General features: G+C 48.3%; 1 protein-coding gene and 1 long non-coding RNA gene across 8 annotated transcripts in view; one reads left to right on the forward strand and one right to left on the reverse strand.

Moving 5' to 3' along the window:
* The window catches only part of MEIS2 (Meis homeobox 2), a 224154-nt gene extending 220061 nt beyond the window's left edge, over positions 1–4093 (reverse strand). For 4 of the 7 annotated variants that reach the window (XM_061430705.1, XM_061430703.1, XM_061430708.1 and 1 more), the window contains exons 1-2: positions 2982–4093; positions 1489–1721 (exon numbers count right to left, since the gene is read on the reverse strand). In XM_061430705.1, the coding sequence (XP_061286689.1) occupies positions 1489–1721; positions 2982–2993 (245 nt within the window). In that variant the 5' untranslated portion in view covers positions 2994–4093. Of the gene's footprint in view, positions 1–1488; positions 1722–2411; positions 2520–2981 lie in introns of those variants that run through there. The other 3 variants (XM_061430704.1, XM_061430709.1, XM_061430707.1) reach the window with 1 other exon arrangement.
* Positions 4094–6364: 2271 nt separating this feature from the next.
* Positions 6365–13225, forward strand: LOC133256029 (uncharacterized). Its single transcript, XR_009739086.1, has 2 exons — positions 6365–11942; positions 12467–13225. It is a non-coding gene; the product is annotated as an uncharacterized LOC133256029 (long non-coding RNA).
* The last annotated feature ends 1165 nt before the right edge of the window (positions 13226–14390 follow it).

Below are 14390 nucleotides of genomic sequence, written 5' to 3' on the forward strand. Positions count from 1 at the left end.
ACACACACGGAGACGGGGTGCAGAGGGGAAGGAGCAAGAACTGTAATCAACAAGTTTGGAGGGTTCGGATTCCTTCCTTACTACCACAGACACGCATCACACTTGACAACCCTTCCTTCAGGCAGCGAGCCTGGGCCAGAGACAGAAAGGAGAAACGGCCAGGCCCTTTCCCTCAGCTCAGGACTCCCTCAGATGTGGTGGGAGAAGCCCCTGGCCACTTTTAGCCCTCCGAGTACAAATAGCCTCGGTTCGAACGTAAGGACGCATCCAATAAGCTGAGACAGTCTGGAGCCAGGAATTGAACCAGACCTACTCCCCACTCTACAGAGGCCGTCCAACCAACCCCTGAGACCCAGCCCTGACCTCCCAAGAGAGGAGCAGTCGGTGAAATCCAAGATTGCTTTAACTTCTGCATAGGGGAAATCATAGGAGGCCCAAGGCTCACCTTCAACCGCCGCCTCCCTCACCAGTTATGTTTCCTCAATCTAACCTCTCCACCCCCTCGCCTTATGAGCTTGTTTGGTCCACTTCTAGTAAAAGCCTGGGTATGGGGGGCCAGTTACATGCGGTACACGCAGAAGAGCTTCCTTCCCAAGACCACATTTCTCCAGCAGGCAAAAATAAATAAATCGAGTGTTATAACTTGGAAGTGTGCGTGTGCGTCTGCCCTTTGTGTTTCTCCGGGCGGTTCAGCTACACTTTGGGATGCTGGCGGCCTCTTGCTTCAGGCACAGTTGCTGTTTACTGACTGTCCCCTCCCCTCCGCATCCCGCAGCCTTCCCTCACCTACCCTCCGCTGGGACAGCCCGAGTGGTACATTCTGGGGCCGTGCAATCCCAGCCCTCCCTGAGTTCTCAGAATTTAAAATAATTTCCAGCCATCTCCTTCACTCCCCTCAAGAGCGGCTCTGTGCAGCAGTCCCTTCCACCCCGCTGCACTTCAAGGTCTGCCCCCTTTATTTACAGAGAATTAAGAAGAGGGTGATTAGGACTTCCTGGCCGGCCGAAGCAGCCCTGATCCCAGCTCAAGCTGCATTTAGTGACTCCCGGACTCTCGATAGGAAACAGAAAAGAAAAAAAAAAAAAAGTTGCTCCTCATGGGCAGGAAACTTTCTCCTTCGTCAGGGCCTCTGTTAGGGGGCCCAGCTCTGCGTCCTTTGGCCAGGAATCCCGTCCTTGGGGAGAAGGCCTTGGCCAGATTGTGAGGACTCAGTCACTCCCGGCTATGGGGTCCAGAGTGGCGGGGCCTTGGGGGTAGACGAAGCCAAATCTTCCCGGGACTCACAGTCAAGGGGCAGAAGAGCAGCGCCCCCCCCCCTCCGCCCCCCGCACTGTCCTTTCCTTTGGCAAGCGGTTCTCGCCCCCCACCCTAAGAAGCAATGACTCCCCACTTAGTCGGCCAACCCCTCATCCCCCACAGAGACAAACACACACTCGCACTCGCACTCACACCGTCCGCTGGGTCGGGAGGAGGTGGGGGCTGGTTTACCCGTAGATCGCGTCCTTGTCCCGCTTCAAGGCGTCGTTGACAGCGGATCCCATACTGGCCGGCATGACATTGGGGTGCGGGGCGTGAGCGCCGTAGTGCTGCGTGGCGTGAAGCGGCGGCCCGTGGTTCAGGTGGTGAACCGGAGGGATCGGCCGCGGCGCGTGAGGGTCTCCGTACATGGAAGCAGGCACCCCTACTCCGTCCATCCCGCCGTAATGGGGCAGCTCATCGTACTGTCAGAACCCGGCAGAGGGGCGGGGGGCGCGGGAGGTGAGAGAGAGCCAGGGGAACCGAGGGAGGAGAGGAAAAGAAGCAGGGAGAAAAGAGCGAGCAAAGAAGTGGGGAAGGAGTAGAGAGACGAGAGGGGGAGAAAGCCAAGGGAAGAAGAGAGAGGAGGAGGGGGCGGGAGGGGGAGGCAGGAGAAAGAGAGGAAAATACAAATAAAAACAAAGTCAGAAAGAAGTACCCAGCACGAGTTGAGCACACAGAAACCAAACCAGCCGAAACAACGGAGTTGAAAGTTGGGAGGGTGGGTGTTTTTTAATTAAAAAAAAAAAAAGATAAAAGAAAAAGTATGAACCCAGAGCAGCTTTGAGAGCAGGGAGAGGGGGCGGTGAGGCCGGGGACCGAGGGGCGCCGGGAGGTCCCGCTCGGGCCGGAGGCAGCAGAACCGTAGCGAGCCAACCGAGGGAGAAGTGGAGTTAGTGAGAGGAGGAAGCCCCGGTTCCCACCCCTAACCCCCCTTCGTCTCCTCCAGAGGATCCAATAAATCAAAAGGCGAAATGAAACAAAATAAAGAGAAGAAAAACGCTAATAATCAGGACGAGAACGCCGAGGACGAGGGAAGACTGGGGCCAGTGCCTCCCCGGGGGCAGGGAGCGGAGGGTGGGGGTGGGGGGTGGGGGGAATAACGTGAAAGTTACCAGAAACATTATTTAGCAGCGGATTCCCTGCGTCCTTGTCAATTTCAGAGACAAAACAAGCAGCCCAGGCTAGTCTAGGCGGCGGCGCAGCGGCTGCGGCAGCGCGGCCCCAGCGGCGGCCCCGGCGGCGGCGGCGGCTCCTACGCAGCCGGTGCCCGCCCCGAGCCGCGGGAGCAGCGGCAGCAGCGGCGCAGCAGCGGCAGCGGCGGCAGCAGGAGAACCGGGGGAATCGCGCTGCTGGGGTAAAAGCTGGAGCGAGGCGAAAGCGTGTAACAATTGCACTCGCACACACACACACACCACTCACACGCACTCGCCGCCCGCCCGCTCGCACAGCGCTGAAACACGCGCGCCCAGACACGCACACACGCACGCACACACACTCGCACACACGCAGAGGCACGGGGGGGAAAAGAAGCCGATGAATAATTTTGCTGCTATTTTTTTAAAATACTGGCCGCCATCATCAAGCAGCGAGCAGCAGCAGCGTTGAAGGGAGAGGAGGCACCGGGACAGGCCCCTCTTAGGAGAGGATTTATATCTAGGTAAGTGTTGGAGATTTAAACCTACCCTTTGCGCCATCAGTCTGCGCTCCAATAAACTCCTGGATGTGTCGTATATTTAATATCCCAGTCCGGATAAGAAAGTGATCTAGGCTGAAGATTCCTGTTTTTTTTTTTTTTTTTCCAAACCAAGGAGACTTCTCCCAATTTTCCAATGTTATTTTTAGGGGGGAAAAAAAAAAAAAGCCCAGGCAAGACAACGAAGAGTTTTTTTTTTTTTCCTGTGATATTTCTTCTTTTTCTCTTTTTTCCTCTTCTTCCTCCTCCTCCTGATCTTCCTCCTCCTCCTCCACCTCCTCCTCCTCCCCCCTCCCCTCCTCCTCCTCTTCGGTCCTCCTTTCCCCCTCTTTCTCTTCTCTTCCCCTCAGTTGGAAAAAAAAAAAGAAAAAGAAGAAGAAAAAGAAGAAAAAAAAAAATTGTTAAGCCCCCGAACTGAAGGTTACGAGCGGCCCGTCAGCAGCCCACATGTAACCGAACTGTCGTGTTTCATGGCTTTTTGCCACTCCAGCTGTCAATCAAAGCCCGGAATGTCAAGGTAGTGAATGAATGATGGTTGATGATGATGAAGAGGAGGAATCTTTCAGACCCGTTTTTTTCTTCCAGTAAAACTCCGCGAGGGGTTTCTGCTTCTTGTATTTTTTCCTCCCCCTCCCCCCTCTTTTAGCTTTGCCCCCGCTGTATCTATAATATGATCCTCTCTCTTTAAAGTATCGTTCAAAGAAAGCAGGAGGGGAAAAATCAAGAAAAAAACCGAATAGTTTGCAAAAATTGGACTTCCTCCCCCCCTTTCTTGGTAGGTATTTTGTCTCTCCCTCTCTCTCTTTCTCGCTCGCTCGCTCGCTCTCACTCGCGCTCGCTCTCTCGCGCTCGCTCTCTCTCGCTCTCTTTCTCTCTCTGGGAGATGAGTGAGTGTCAGTAGGTGTTGGCAGGTTGGCTGCTGCCTGGCTTATAGAAGAGCCTCAGTTTGGCGGCGCGGGTCGGCGGCGGGAGAACGAAATGACGGAACCCGGAAGTCGTGGTGGCCATAGCCCGTCGTACGGCGGAGACACATCCCGGGAGTGGGGAGCGGGAGCGAGGAGGAGCGCGCCGCGCGGAGCCTCTGATATGCAGCGAGTGCGATCGGACGGCCCCGGTTGGGGGGGCGGGGGAGGCGGGGGGCGGAAGGGGGAGGGGAGGCAGGAGCCCAGCAGACCCGAGCAAATCAGCGAGGCTGCTCCTCCGCGGGGATGGCGCGGGGGGAGGAGGGGACGGAGGAAGAGGAGTGTGTGTATATGTGTGTGTGTGTGCGCGCGTTTGTGTGTGTGAGCTTGTGTGTGTGCGCGCGCGCGCGCACGTGAGGAAAGAGGGAGGGAAAGAGAGAATGAGAATGAAGAAGACAGGGAGAGCGCAGAGAGGAAAACTGCAGAAAACCACAGGGAAAGTACGGTACAGCTTCAGATTTTTAATTTGTTTTCTTTAAAACTTCTAGTTCATTTCCCCATCACTCCCGGCTCCTCCCTAACGGGGTCGTGTCGGGGACGTTTGGCATGGCGCTCCTGCTTTTGTTCCTTTTAATTCCGCGGCCCCCTACTCATCTACCAGCCGACTTGTCGCGCCCCGAAGGCTTTCTGCTAACACTCAGAGGCAGCAGGATCTGCAGACCGTACCAACGCCCGGCCAGAGTTTTGTTTTTGTTTTTAAGTGGTACTTTCTTCCCTGTGCAGAGCCAGGACCCTTGTTGTCAACATTCATTTTTTTACTAGGACAAGAAGAAACCAGCTTAACTCAGAGAGCACTCCCTCCAAGCTGTGCGGACGAGGGCCACCACGGAGAGTCTTTGGGGGCCGCAGAGGAATCAGGAGGGAGGAAGTGGGGAGAGTCTTTTGGGAACTTGATGTTGTCTGATGTTGCCAACGGGTGTGTGTGTGTTGTGGGTGTGTGTATGTGTACACGCGGGCGCGACTGGTGTGCGACTCCGAAGTGGATCTCACTTAGAGCTGGGAAGCATGGAAGCGAGCGGGAGAGAGAGGGGGAGAGAGAAAGAGAAAAAAGATGCCTAGCGTGGAGGACTGGCCCGCACTCCCGGACCGGCTTTGTTGCGGTCGCCCGGGGCGCCGAGGCCAGGGCTCGGTACCGCGGGCTAATGGCTGTGTTAATTACAACGGGCAATTTAGGGCGGTCTGGAAGATGGGGCCAATTCCGAATGAACTTTTCCGAAAATGAAAAGAATCAGTGTGTGGGGGGAAGGTAGCTATCCCACACGGTTTGCGTAGAAAGTAGTTCTAGCCGGTGTCTCTCCGAATCCCTGGCTGGAGCTGCTCCCAGCCTCACCTCCGCGCCGCGGGTATCCCGGCGGCTGTGTGTCAATCACTGGGCGCCCCGAGCTGGGGGCGGAGCTACGGTCTCCCCACGCGCTCCGCTCTACATCCCCCGCCGTCCCCTGGCTCCAGGCAGCCCAGCAGCCAGGCCCTGCGCTCGGAGCGCGCCCTCTCTCCCCAACTCCTCGCTCTCGCCGTGGTTCATGATCCCAGAGAATTGAAAACAGACTGTTCCTCAACAGCTGCCTCCTTCTCCAACTTTGAACCCATTCTGGAGAATAGAAAGTAGCATATCCTCTGCGCTGGGCTTTGACCGACTTCCCGAGAGATGGGGGCGGGGGTGGGGGGGGGAGGGGAGGAGAGCACAAGGAGAATAAAGGAATAAAGTAGTGTGTGTGTCAGACAAGAGAAAGAGGAAATGAGAGAGAATGAGAATATAAGAGAGAGTGAGAAAAGGCTGATAGGCTTTTCTTTTCTTTTTAAAGTCCCCCTTTTATCTTCTCTGCTTCACTGTAAGCTTTCGGGCAACTCAACTGAGCTTAGATAGCAGCCTGCAGAGACTCCAAGCGGAGTCGGAGAAATTTGGCCCGATTTTAATAGGGTTGGGGAATGAGCTCGGGAGGTCAATAAAGCCCTCCAAAAATGATGAATGATTGAGCACCTGTGATGATGATAGTGATTACCGGAGCAATTAAACAGTTTGATTAAATGAGCCATCATAACAATGATGTCTGCGGGAAATCGGCCCTCACATATAAAAGAAAGATAGTGCGGAGGGACTTGCAGAGGCGAGGGTAGGGCGACGTCAGGGAGTGGGGCCGTGGATCGCGCAGTATTTGCCCGGGGTGGCCGCAGCAAGGACAGCCGGGTGCGCGGAGCCTGGGGATGAGAGTCTAGCCCAGGTTTTCAGTAACTCGTAAGCCAGGCTTCAAGCCAGTAAGATCCGACTGGTGAGAAACCTGAACGTTGGGAGAAGTGTCCTTCCCCATCCACCTCCTCATTTTTTCTTCTCAGAAGAACTGCAAGATTAAAAGCATCCTTCGTATTTGTTGCTGAGTTGCTCATGGACATATAAGGAAAGGTGAGTAAAAAAAAAAAAAAAGAAGAAGATGCAAAAGAGAAGAAAAAGTTGACCTCCAGAATTTTATTAACAAGAGGTACTTGTTCGAATTCGGTTAACCCGAGGCGGGAAGATGACCGAGAAAGAAAAAAATCAAACTGGTCTCGCTACGGAGCATTTTCGACTTAGCAGAGGTCTTTATGTCGGTGGATCCACGGTCCCAGTGCAGCGCCGCTAGCTGAGAAGTTTGTACTCAGTTTTTAAGTTTTTAACTCTTCTAACTGTTCCTGTTATCAATATTGCATATTTGTCGCCAATAGGGTTATTATTGTTTTAAGTGTCCTGTATAGTAAGCAATAGGCGCCAATTACTTTTCTTTTTTAAAGGATCTCAATTTCCTTGAAAATGTTGCTTTTGTAAAAATCAACTTGGAACCCAACCTCTGCATCGCAGTTTAAACATTCAAAGTTGCTATCTTCTACTCATCTTACCATTACATTTTTTTTTCTTAATGATATTGTGAAGTGAGTAACATTCCTACAGCCTTTATTTAGAAAAATTACACGAAGATTTTTTTTTAAGTGTTTCTTCCACGGAAGTGCATCGAGTAAAAACAATTCAGACCAATTGATGGTTTCTGTATTTTCAAACAGTTGTTGAGCTAATAATGGGTTGATTATTCCGTGATCATCTTGAGCTTTACAAAAGAAAAAAGTTTGAATTCTTTTTTCACGTGTTTTCATCCTTTGGGCGATGCAGAAGGCATTTTAATCTGAACTTCTTTCTTCCTTTCTCTCCCTGTCTCTCTCTGTTGCTCTGATATTCTGTAACTACTTTCGAATTTTATTGAATACATTAAAGCAAGTAATTAGGACAATCTGGTCAGAGGTGGGAGGGAGAGAGAAATAGAACATTTTGAGATACTGTTAAGGAAAAAACCAACCAATCATCCTTAACTCCAAAGACCTTAGTTAAGAAGTGTGAGAGTGTTAAAAGTGAAGTCTTCCAGGAGGAAAATCTGTGTCATTTAAAATTTTACCAGTTTCTTAAAGGGAGAATCCCGAATTTCATGCGACTAAAGAGATTTCACTTACCTAGTTGCACGTAATTATGAAACTGTTAGTTTAAAATAGCATTGCAGTGCAGTCAGTTACACACAAGATCAAGTTGGAGGTGATTCACGATGTCCATTCTTGGTCAATCTGATGAATTCAAAAGACGATTACTTTTAATCACCAACTTGCTGATGTTTTATTAATAGAACTGAAGAACATTTAAGAACTTCATAGTCTCCCCTAACTCCCAGTTTTGCAGTCCCATTGAAACTACTCAAAAGCAGTGGAGTACGCAGGCTTTCTGGTTTCTAGTCCGGGATACTATCTTGCTGATGCTCCGTTCTCAGCCTCCGCAACCCTTCCGGGACTTCGAGGCTCATCTGCTCTGCCACTTTTGGGGTAAAGGAAAAGTAGGTGGGGCAGGGCCGGGAGACGGGCGTGAGATGGGGGTCGCAGGAGGCGGCACACACCTCCGTCAATAGTCAGCCCCTTTTGCTCAGGCTGGAAATGGTTTTAACAGGCGGTAAAATTTCATCTTGCGGTGTCAAATTGGGGTCATTTTGGGGTTAGAGTTCTTAGTGTCCGAGAGGAGCTGTCCAGCTGCGTGGGGACTCATTAACTGCAAAAGATCTGTTTCAGTAAAAACAATTCAAAGACAATCAGAAGGCTGAAGACCTTCTACAAATCGCATTTTACAAGTGCCCCAGAACAAATATGGATGCTGAAGTCTATTTCTTCAGAATCCCAAATCGGCTACTGAGCTTTGGAGTCGGGGTGGGGGCACTGAATGAAAAAGAAAAAAAAGGTGAAGGGAGGGGACCTGATCCGGTGGAGGTGAATGGGAGGGGGAATTAGGCCTTTCAAACTTGAGGGTCTGTTTTTAATCACCTCTTGCTTACTGGAGCATCCCCAAGACTTCTGAGAACTGCTTCTTTTCTACTTTTCCTTCTCTCTCTCTCTCTTTTTGTCTCAACATGGAATGATATTATAGGTAACATTCAAGCTGTTAAAGGAATAATTGAATTGCTCTAAAGTTACTTAATTTAAAGGGCATTGGCTTTATGGAGAGTAATTTGAAATGAGCATCTATGAACCTAGAGTCTATTTTGGGTGAATTTGCTCACCTTCCTGTAGGAACTTATGTGTCTTTTCCTCCTTTTTTCACCTAAAAAGTTATAGATCCTCAGCACAGAAAACTCCAAATTCCTCAGAACTGTAAAGTCTGAAGTGTTAATCTGTGTATTAAAATCACTAGGCTTAAAACCTTTTTGTCTTCTTACAACAGTTAGAACAATTGGCACCTTGCTAGAGAAACAAATAGATCCACCCTTAATCTTATTTGTAACTTTAATGTTTTGAATTGGAGTATTTTGGATTAAGCAGAGTTTGGGGGTTTGTGTTTTTTTTTCCTTCTTTCTTTCTTTTTTCCTCTATAAGGTTAATTTTTATTTGTGGAGGCTCTCTTGACTGGTTTGGAAGAAAGACACTAATTATTACTTTAATTCAAAAAATTCCTTCAGGTAAAAGGAAAGTGCCGTTTTAAAATGAGAAGGTAGATGTGAGATGCTTGGGCTTTTAGAATAAAACTAAATCAATATTTTAGAGTAAATTATGGTTTTAAAGAAGTTTTCTTGCATTACTGACCTGAGCAAGTAAATAGGATCCAAATATTTTATTCTTCCTCTCTCTCTGTCTCCCTGGACTCCACCTCTGTCACTAGGTCTTCTCTCTCCATCTGCTTCACTGTTCTTTGGTTTCTGAATGCAACAGGGAATTTTTGTAGTCCAGCTCTCTTCTCCAAGCCTCCCAGAGTATAAATTGTTATTCAAGGAGTTTGGTTGCGGCCCTGCAGACACAGCCCTGAACCCAGCATCGCTAGGACAAAGGCAAAGGGGTTCTCTTTCTGTTCCAACCTGCTGGCTGACAGTTGGAATTTTTGATATATATTTTATTTGGTGTTTTCAATAACGTGTTTGCCTCTCGCTCCCCACCCCCTTGCAGTCATCTATTACTTTAAAAACATCTCTCTGTAAAGCTCAGCTCATCCTTGTGAACTGTTTCTGACCTTCCCAGCCATGAAGCCAGAAGCTCTGAAAGTTGCTCTAGGAAGAATTTCACTTGCTTTCTTACCTGTTAACTTTGCTTATTCTCTTCTTAGTTGGGATCAAGAGAGGAAGGGGACCTCTTTTTGTTTGTCTTGGTTTTTGGTCCTTTCCCCACTTAGGCTTTCTACCATGCACCCCTCCCTCCAATTAATAACAATAAGGCACCCCACAATTTCTCTTATTAAATAAGATGGGGTGGAATGATTGTACTTTCTTTTCCTTTGCTCTGCCTTATTTCTTATTTCTCCCAATTTTAGCTCCTATCCTATCTCGCAGTAGGAAAGTATTTCAATAAATAGCCCTCTAGCGCTATCTGGCGGGGCTCCAAGCACGACGTGCGCTAGCTCTCGCTGTCTCTGGCTCCTTCCCGCGCTCTTTTCCTTCCTCTCATCCTCCTCTCGCCTTCTCTTTCTCTTATCTCTTCCGCAATCTTGATTCTGTCCCCTCTTTCTGTCTTTCCTGTCTTCCTACTGTCCCCTTTCTAGTTCCCACCCCCCATTTGCCGGGCAGACAGCTGGAAAGACCCGGTCAGAGGCTGACACCATCGGAACCAGGTGATGCTCAGGCGGGGGAGCTCTTCTAGGACTCCCACCTTCACTCAACGTGGGCCACGCACGTCCTTTTCCTTTGATTCGCATCTTACTGTAGCTTAACTCGTTGCTTAAGTCTCAGTCTCAGCCGGCGGTGGTTTGGAAGGACTTAAACTGTATTCGTGAAGTTTAGAGGAAAGAAGTCAGACGCTGGAATCCCGTCTAGTGGAGCCCGGCTAAGTTTTAGGTCAGAAGGCCGAGTCTCAATGCGAGTTTGACCGAAGGGTCGGGGCTTTGCAGGGGTGAGACTAGAGCTTTGGGAGAGAGCTGGGGTGGGGGCGCCAGCCGGCCCCCCTTCCCTCCACACCTAGATCCTTCGAGCACAGCAGAGTGCTCCAGTTTATATCCTGGGCCTGTCCAGGATTTAATAAATAATTATTTGAAAAAATAATAATAAATTAGTTTTATCCTCCCTCTCCCACCATCACTACCACATCAAATTTGGAGAGGCGTGGAAAGGAAAGTGGAAGTAGGAAAGCTCACTGGAAACCCCAGAGGGCAAAGAAAAAGGAACAGAGACTTCAGGGAATGTGCTTGAGGATGCAGGACTCATCAGTGTTCTCCCTCCTTTCTGGAAGAGATTTGTCTTCCTTCTTATTTGTGGCTTAAAGAAAAAAGAAAAAACCAGTAGCCAGTAAACCTTTAGTATAGGGTGGGGAGTTAGAGGGGACAGGGGCAGAAGGAGAGATTCAACTCCAATTGGGTACTTTAAAATTCTCTCTCTCATACACACACACACAACACACACACCCCTCCACACACTGAGCCTTAGAGACATCTCCAGTCCTCTCTTTGAGCAAATCTCTTCCGTCTAGTTCTTGAAACGGAGGAAACAGTATGGGACCTGGGGGACTTTGTGATTGCATAAAAGTGCAATCATATGGTCAACTTTGTGACTGCATTTTCTAAAATTTAGTTTTGACCTTGAGAAGTAAAAGCGAGGACCATATCCCCAGTACAAGACCCAGTCAGTAGCTACCTGAAGCTAGGGGCCTTCAGCCTGCAGTGACTGTGATCACACAAAGACCTCTTGCCACCTCTAAAATTCTCCCCTCCCCACAATCTCAAAAATAGAATAGAAAGGAGGGTGGAGGATGACTCAAATGTAGGTTCTGTTCCTCAAGAATTGCCCCCTCCTGCTCTCATCCTGAAGAAAGAAAGCACAATTTAGGTGTAATTAATTGAGGGCTGTTATTAGATCATCATTAGCCAAGGTGCAAATGGTTGCAGCCCATTTTTACTTAAAATTGACCAGCCCCAGAGTGATAGATCGATTTGGAGTATAAAAATGATGTATCAAAACATCAATGTCGATTATTTGAAATATTGTAGTCGAATTTTTTTATTGCTTCATCGGTTAAGTGTCTGAAAGTGCAGTGTTCAAACATATATTTATGTTGTCAATACTGTCAGAACTGTCAGTTTTACTATACTGGATTTGTACTACATTTCGAATTTACTCATTTACATAAAATGCCCACCCTAGGATTCCCCCACCCCCCAATCCATCTCTCTCTTTCCTCCCAGCTCTGGAAAATCCGTGTCAGTTTCTTCAAAGGATTCAGCAATCTTTGCCTCAGCTACAGTGTGCAGTGGCTCTTTTACTCAATTTTCCACATCAGATTACATGTCTTTTTCACCATTTCTAACTTTCAGAGATCCTTCCTCCATTCTTTCCAACTCTGCCTACTCCAACCTTTTCTCCAAAAGAGTATTATAGCACTTGGAGCAGTATTGTAGCACTTGGACTACGTTCCCGTCCATGGGGTCGAAAGGAGTCGAACAGGACTGAGCAACTGAACAAGAAGCACTTGGAAAGCTTCTGATTTAAATAGCCTCATTTCAACTCCAAATAAACCATGTAGGTAGAAAACCGAAAAACCAGACTTCACTGTACCTCTTTGACTGCACTCTTGTAAACCGGGCTTCACTGGGCACAGGAGATCACATGTGTTAGGCTCCATCATCAAATTACCTGGAAGATTCAAATCTTCCAGAGAAAATGAATTTGGAAATATACTTTTTCTTTTCAGTTAAAAGCCGTGATAAGAGAAAAAGAAACAATACATATAAATGATCGGCACGTTTTACCTTTAAAAGCTTTTGAACTCAATCAAAAGACACAAGTTGGAAGCAGAATTGACAGTTTTAATTCTACCCATTTTCACCTGGCACATCAGATCAGAGGCAATCATTTATTTTATGAGGGGTAGACGGGAAAGTCAGATAGAAAGCTTGAATCCACTGAAGTCTCTATCCTAAAAAGAATTACAGAGAAACTAGTGAAATGCAAACATTCCACTACTCCACACTCTCAGTCTAGTCTAATTGAAATTTATAAATTCATATTCTGCCTAATTTTATGCTTTTTATTTTGTTTTCTAGGATTCCCTCCAAGACTGATAGGAAAGACAGGGCCACTTCTGGACTATCTGTGAGGATGTGTTTCTTTCTATAATACTGAAGCACTTTTTATAAACCTTTTGGTGTATTTAAATAAATCTATTTGGACATTAAGAGAAGTCATATATACAAAGATAGCTTTGCTTTATTCCAGTAATCCCGATATTAGAAAAGAATTTCACAATCTGAGACGCCTTGGCCAAAAAAAAAAGTTTTCTGCGTGTATGTGCATGTCTTCGTGCGCACGTTTATAAACATCTCCCAGTCCGCGTTTGCGTGTTACCTCCCTCCTGCCACACACTCGAAGGCAGAGGCGTCGAGGGATCGCCCCCAGAGAGCTGTGTTTACTTAGGTTTTTTTTTAATCTCGCCGCCATGTATGACAAGTGTTACTTCAAGAAATTCATCAGCCTTCTATAGATACTTCCAGTTTTGCTGTAATGATCTGCAGAAGAGAACTGCCATCACTTTCTCGCATCCCAAGGTGTTGCAGGAACTCACCGAAAGGGGAAAGTGGCTGAAACGCTTAATTACAGTGGGGGAGGGAGGGGCGCGAGGCGGAACCTCGGAAGGGAGAGTGGGGAAGGTCTTTACCTGGCCTGGACCTGAAGAAAGCTGTGAATCCTCGCGTTGAAAATTTGAGAAAGGTAGGATTGCTTTTTTTTTTTTTGCAATGCCTTTGGGGAGAAGTGATACCCTTGTGTAACAATTAGCTCAGACAATAAAAATAATTGGAAAATCAGTTGGAATTTCTGAGTTTTTAATTACGTTTAATTTTGTGCTAAGCCGTAAAATTACGAATGCCCCTCAATTAAACACTCTCCTCTTGTAAAGCGTTTAACAACAATTATTCCTTAATCAGTCTGAATGTGAGTCACAAATGATGCTTTTCCACATCAAAGGGACGTCCTTCGACGTTACCTTTTAGTCATAAGTAAGAGGATTAATTCCTATAATTAGAGGGATAAATATGTGCATAAATACATCTCTCACTCTCTACTTAAAAAAAAAAAAAAAGCCACTTTCACTCTGTGTGAGACGTGGCCGGCTGTGGTAGGGCAAGGATTTTAATTGTCCGCTTCTGCCCGACACCAGTTTCCTGTCGGGCGAATCGAACCGTGGAGACGCGGGCGCAGAGCACAGACCCCCCCAGAGGGGTACACACGGGCACACACGTATACACAGAAACGCACACACGAGTCAGGCGGGAGGTCCAGTGCTCGGGATCCCAAGGCCCCCCGCCAATTCCAGTGCGATCCTCCCAGGAAAATAACACACCCCCCAACCTCGGCCCTGCCCTGCACTGCGAATGAGTTCTCTTCTTGTGGTCCACTTGGCCTGGATGGAGAGCGGGGTCCCTGCCCTAAACTGAAGGTCCAGGTTGACTCTTTAGGCTACAAATAAAAATTGAGCATGACCTTTTAAAACTCCTGTGTGAATATCTCATTTACCTAATGACTTTATGTCACCTAGGAAGAAGGTCAATTTCCTCTTAACCTTTCCCCCGCTGCTGCAGTAAGCATTCTTCCCTAATCAATGGTGGCTGGAATAATCAATTCCCATTTTATGATCGCTGACAAACTCAGTCTCTGGGCGGGGTGTGAGCGCGGTGGGGCTCGTTCCGGCCGGGACAGAGGTCTCCCTGGGTACGCTCAGCTCCGCCCGGCGCCCGCCGAGGGAAGCTGCTCGCTCTTGCGTCGAGTTCAGAGACCTTGGCAAACTTCCCTCCCCCAACCGCCGGCGTGACTTCTGAGTTGTCACTAATCCGAACCTGATATTCACCAGAGCTCTTTCGGTCAGCGACAACGCTCCCCGCTGCTGCTGGGCCTCCCACCCTCCCCTCCTCGAAGTGTTTTTATTTCGAAGTCTGCAGGCAGGGATTGTCCCGACCCAAAGGAGTGCGTGCG

The sequence above is a fragment of the Bos javanicus genome, chromosome 10 (assembly GCF_032452875.1).
Source record: "Bos javanicus breed banteng chromosome 10, ARS-OSU_banteng_1.0, whole genome shotgun sequence".
Classification (NCBI taxonomy): Eukaryota; Metazoa; Chordata; class Mammalia; order Artiodactyla; family Bovidae; genus Bos; species Bos javanicus.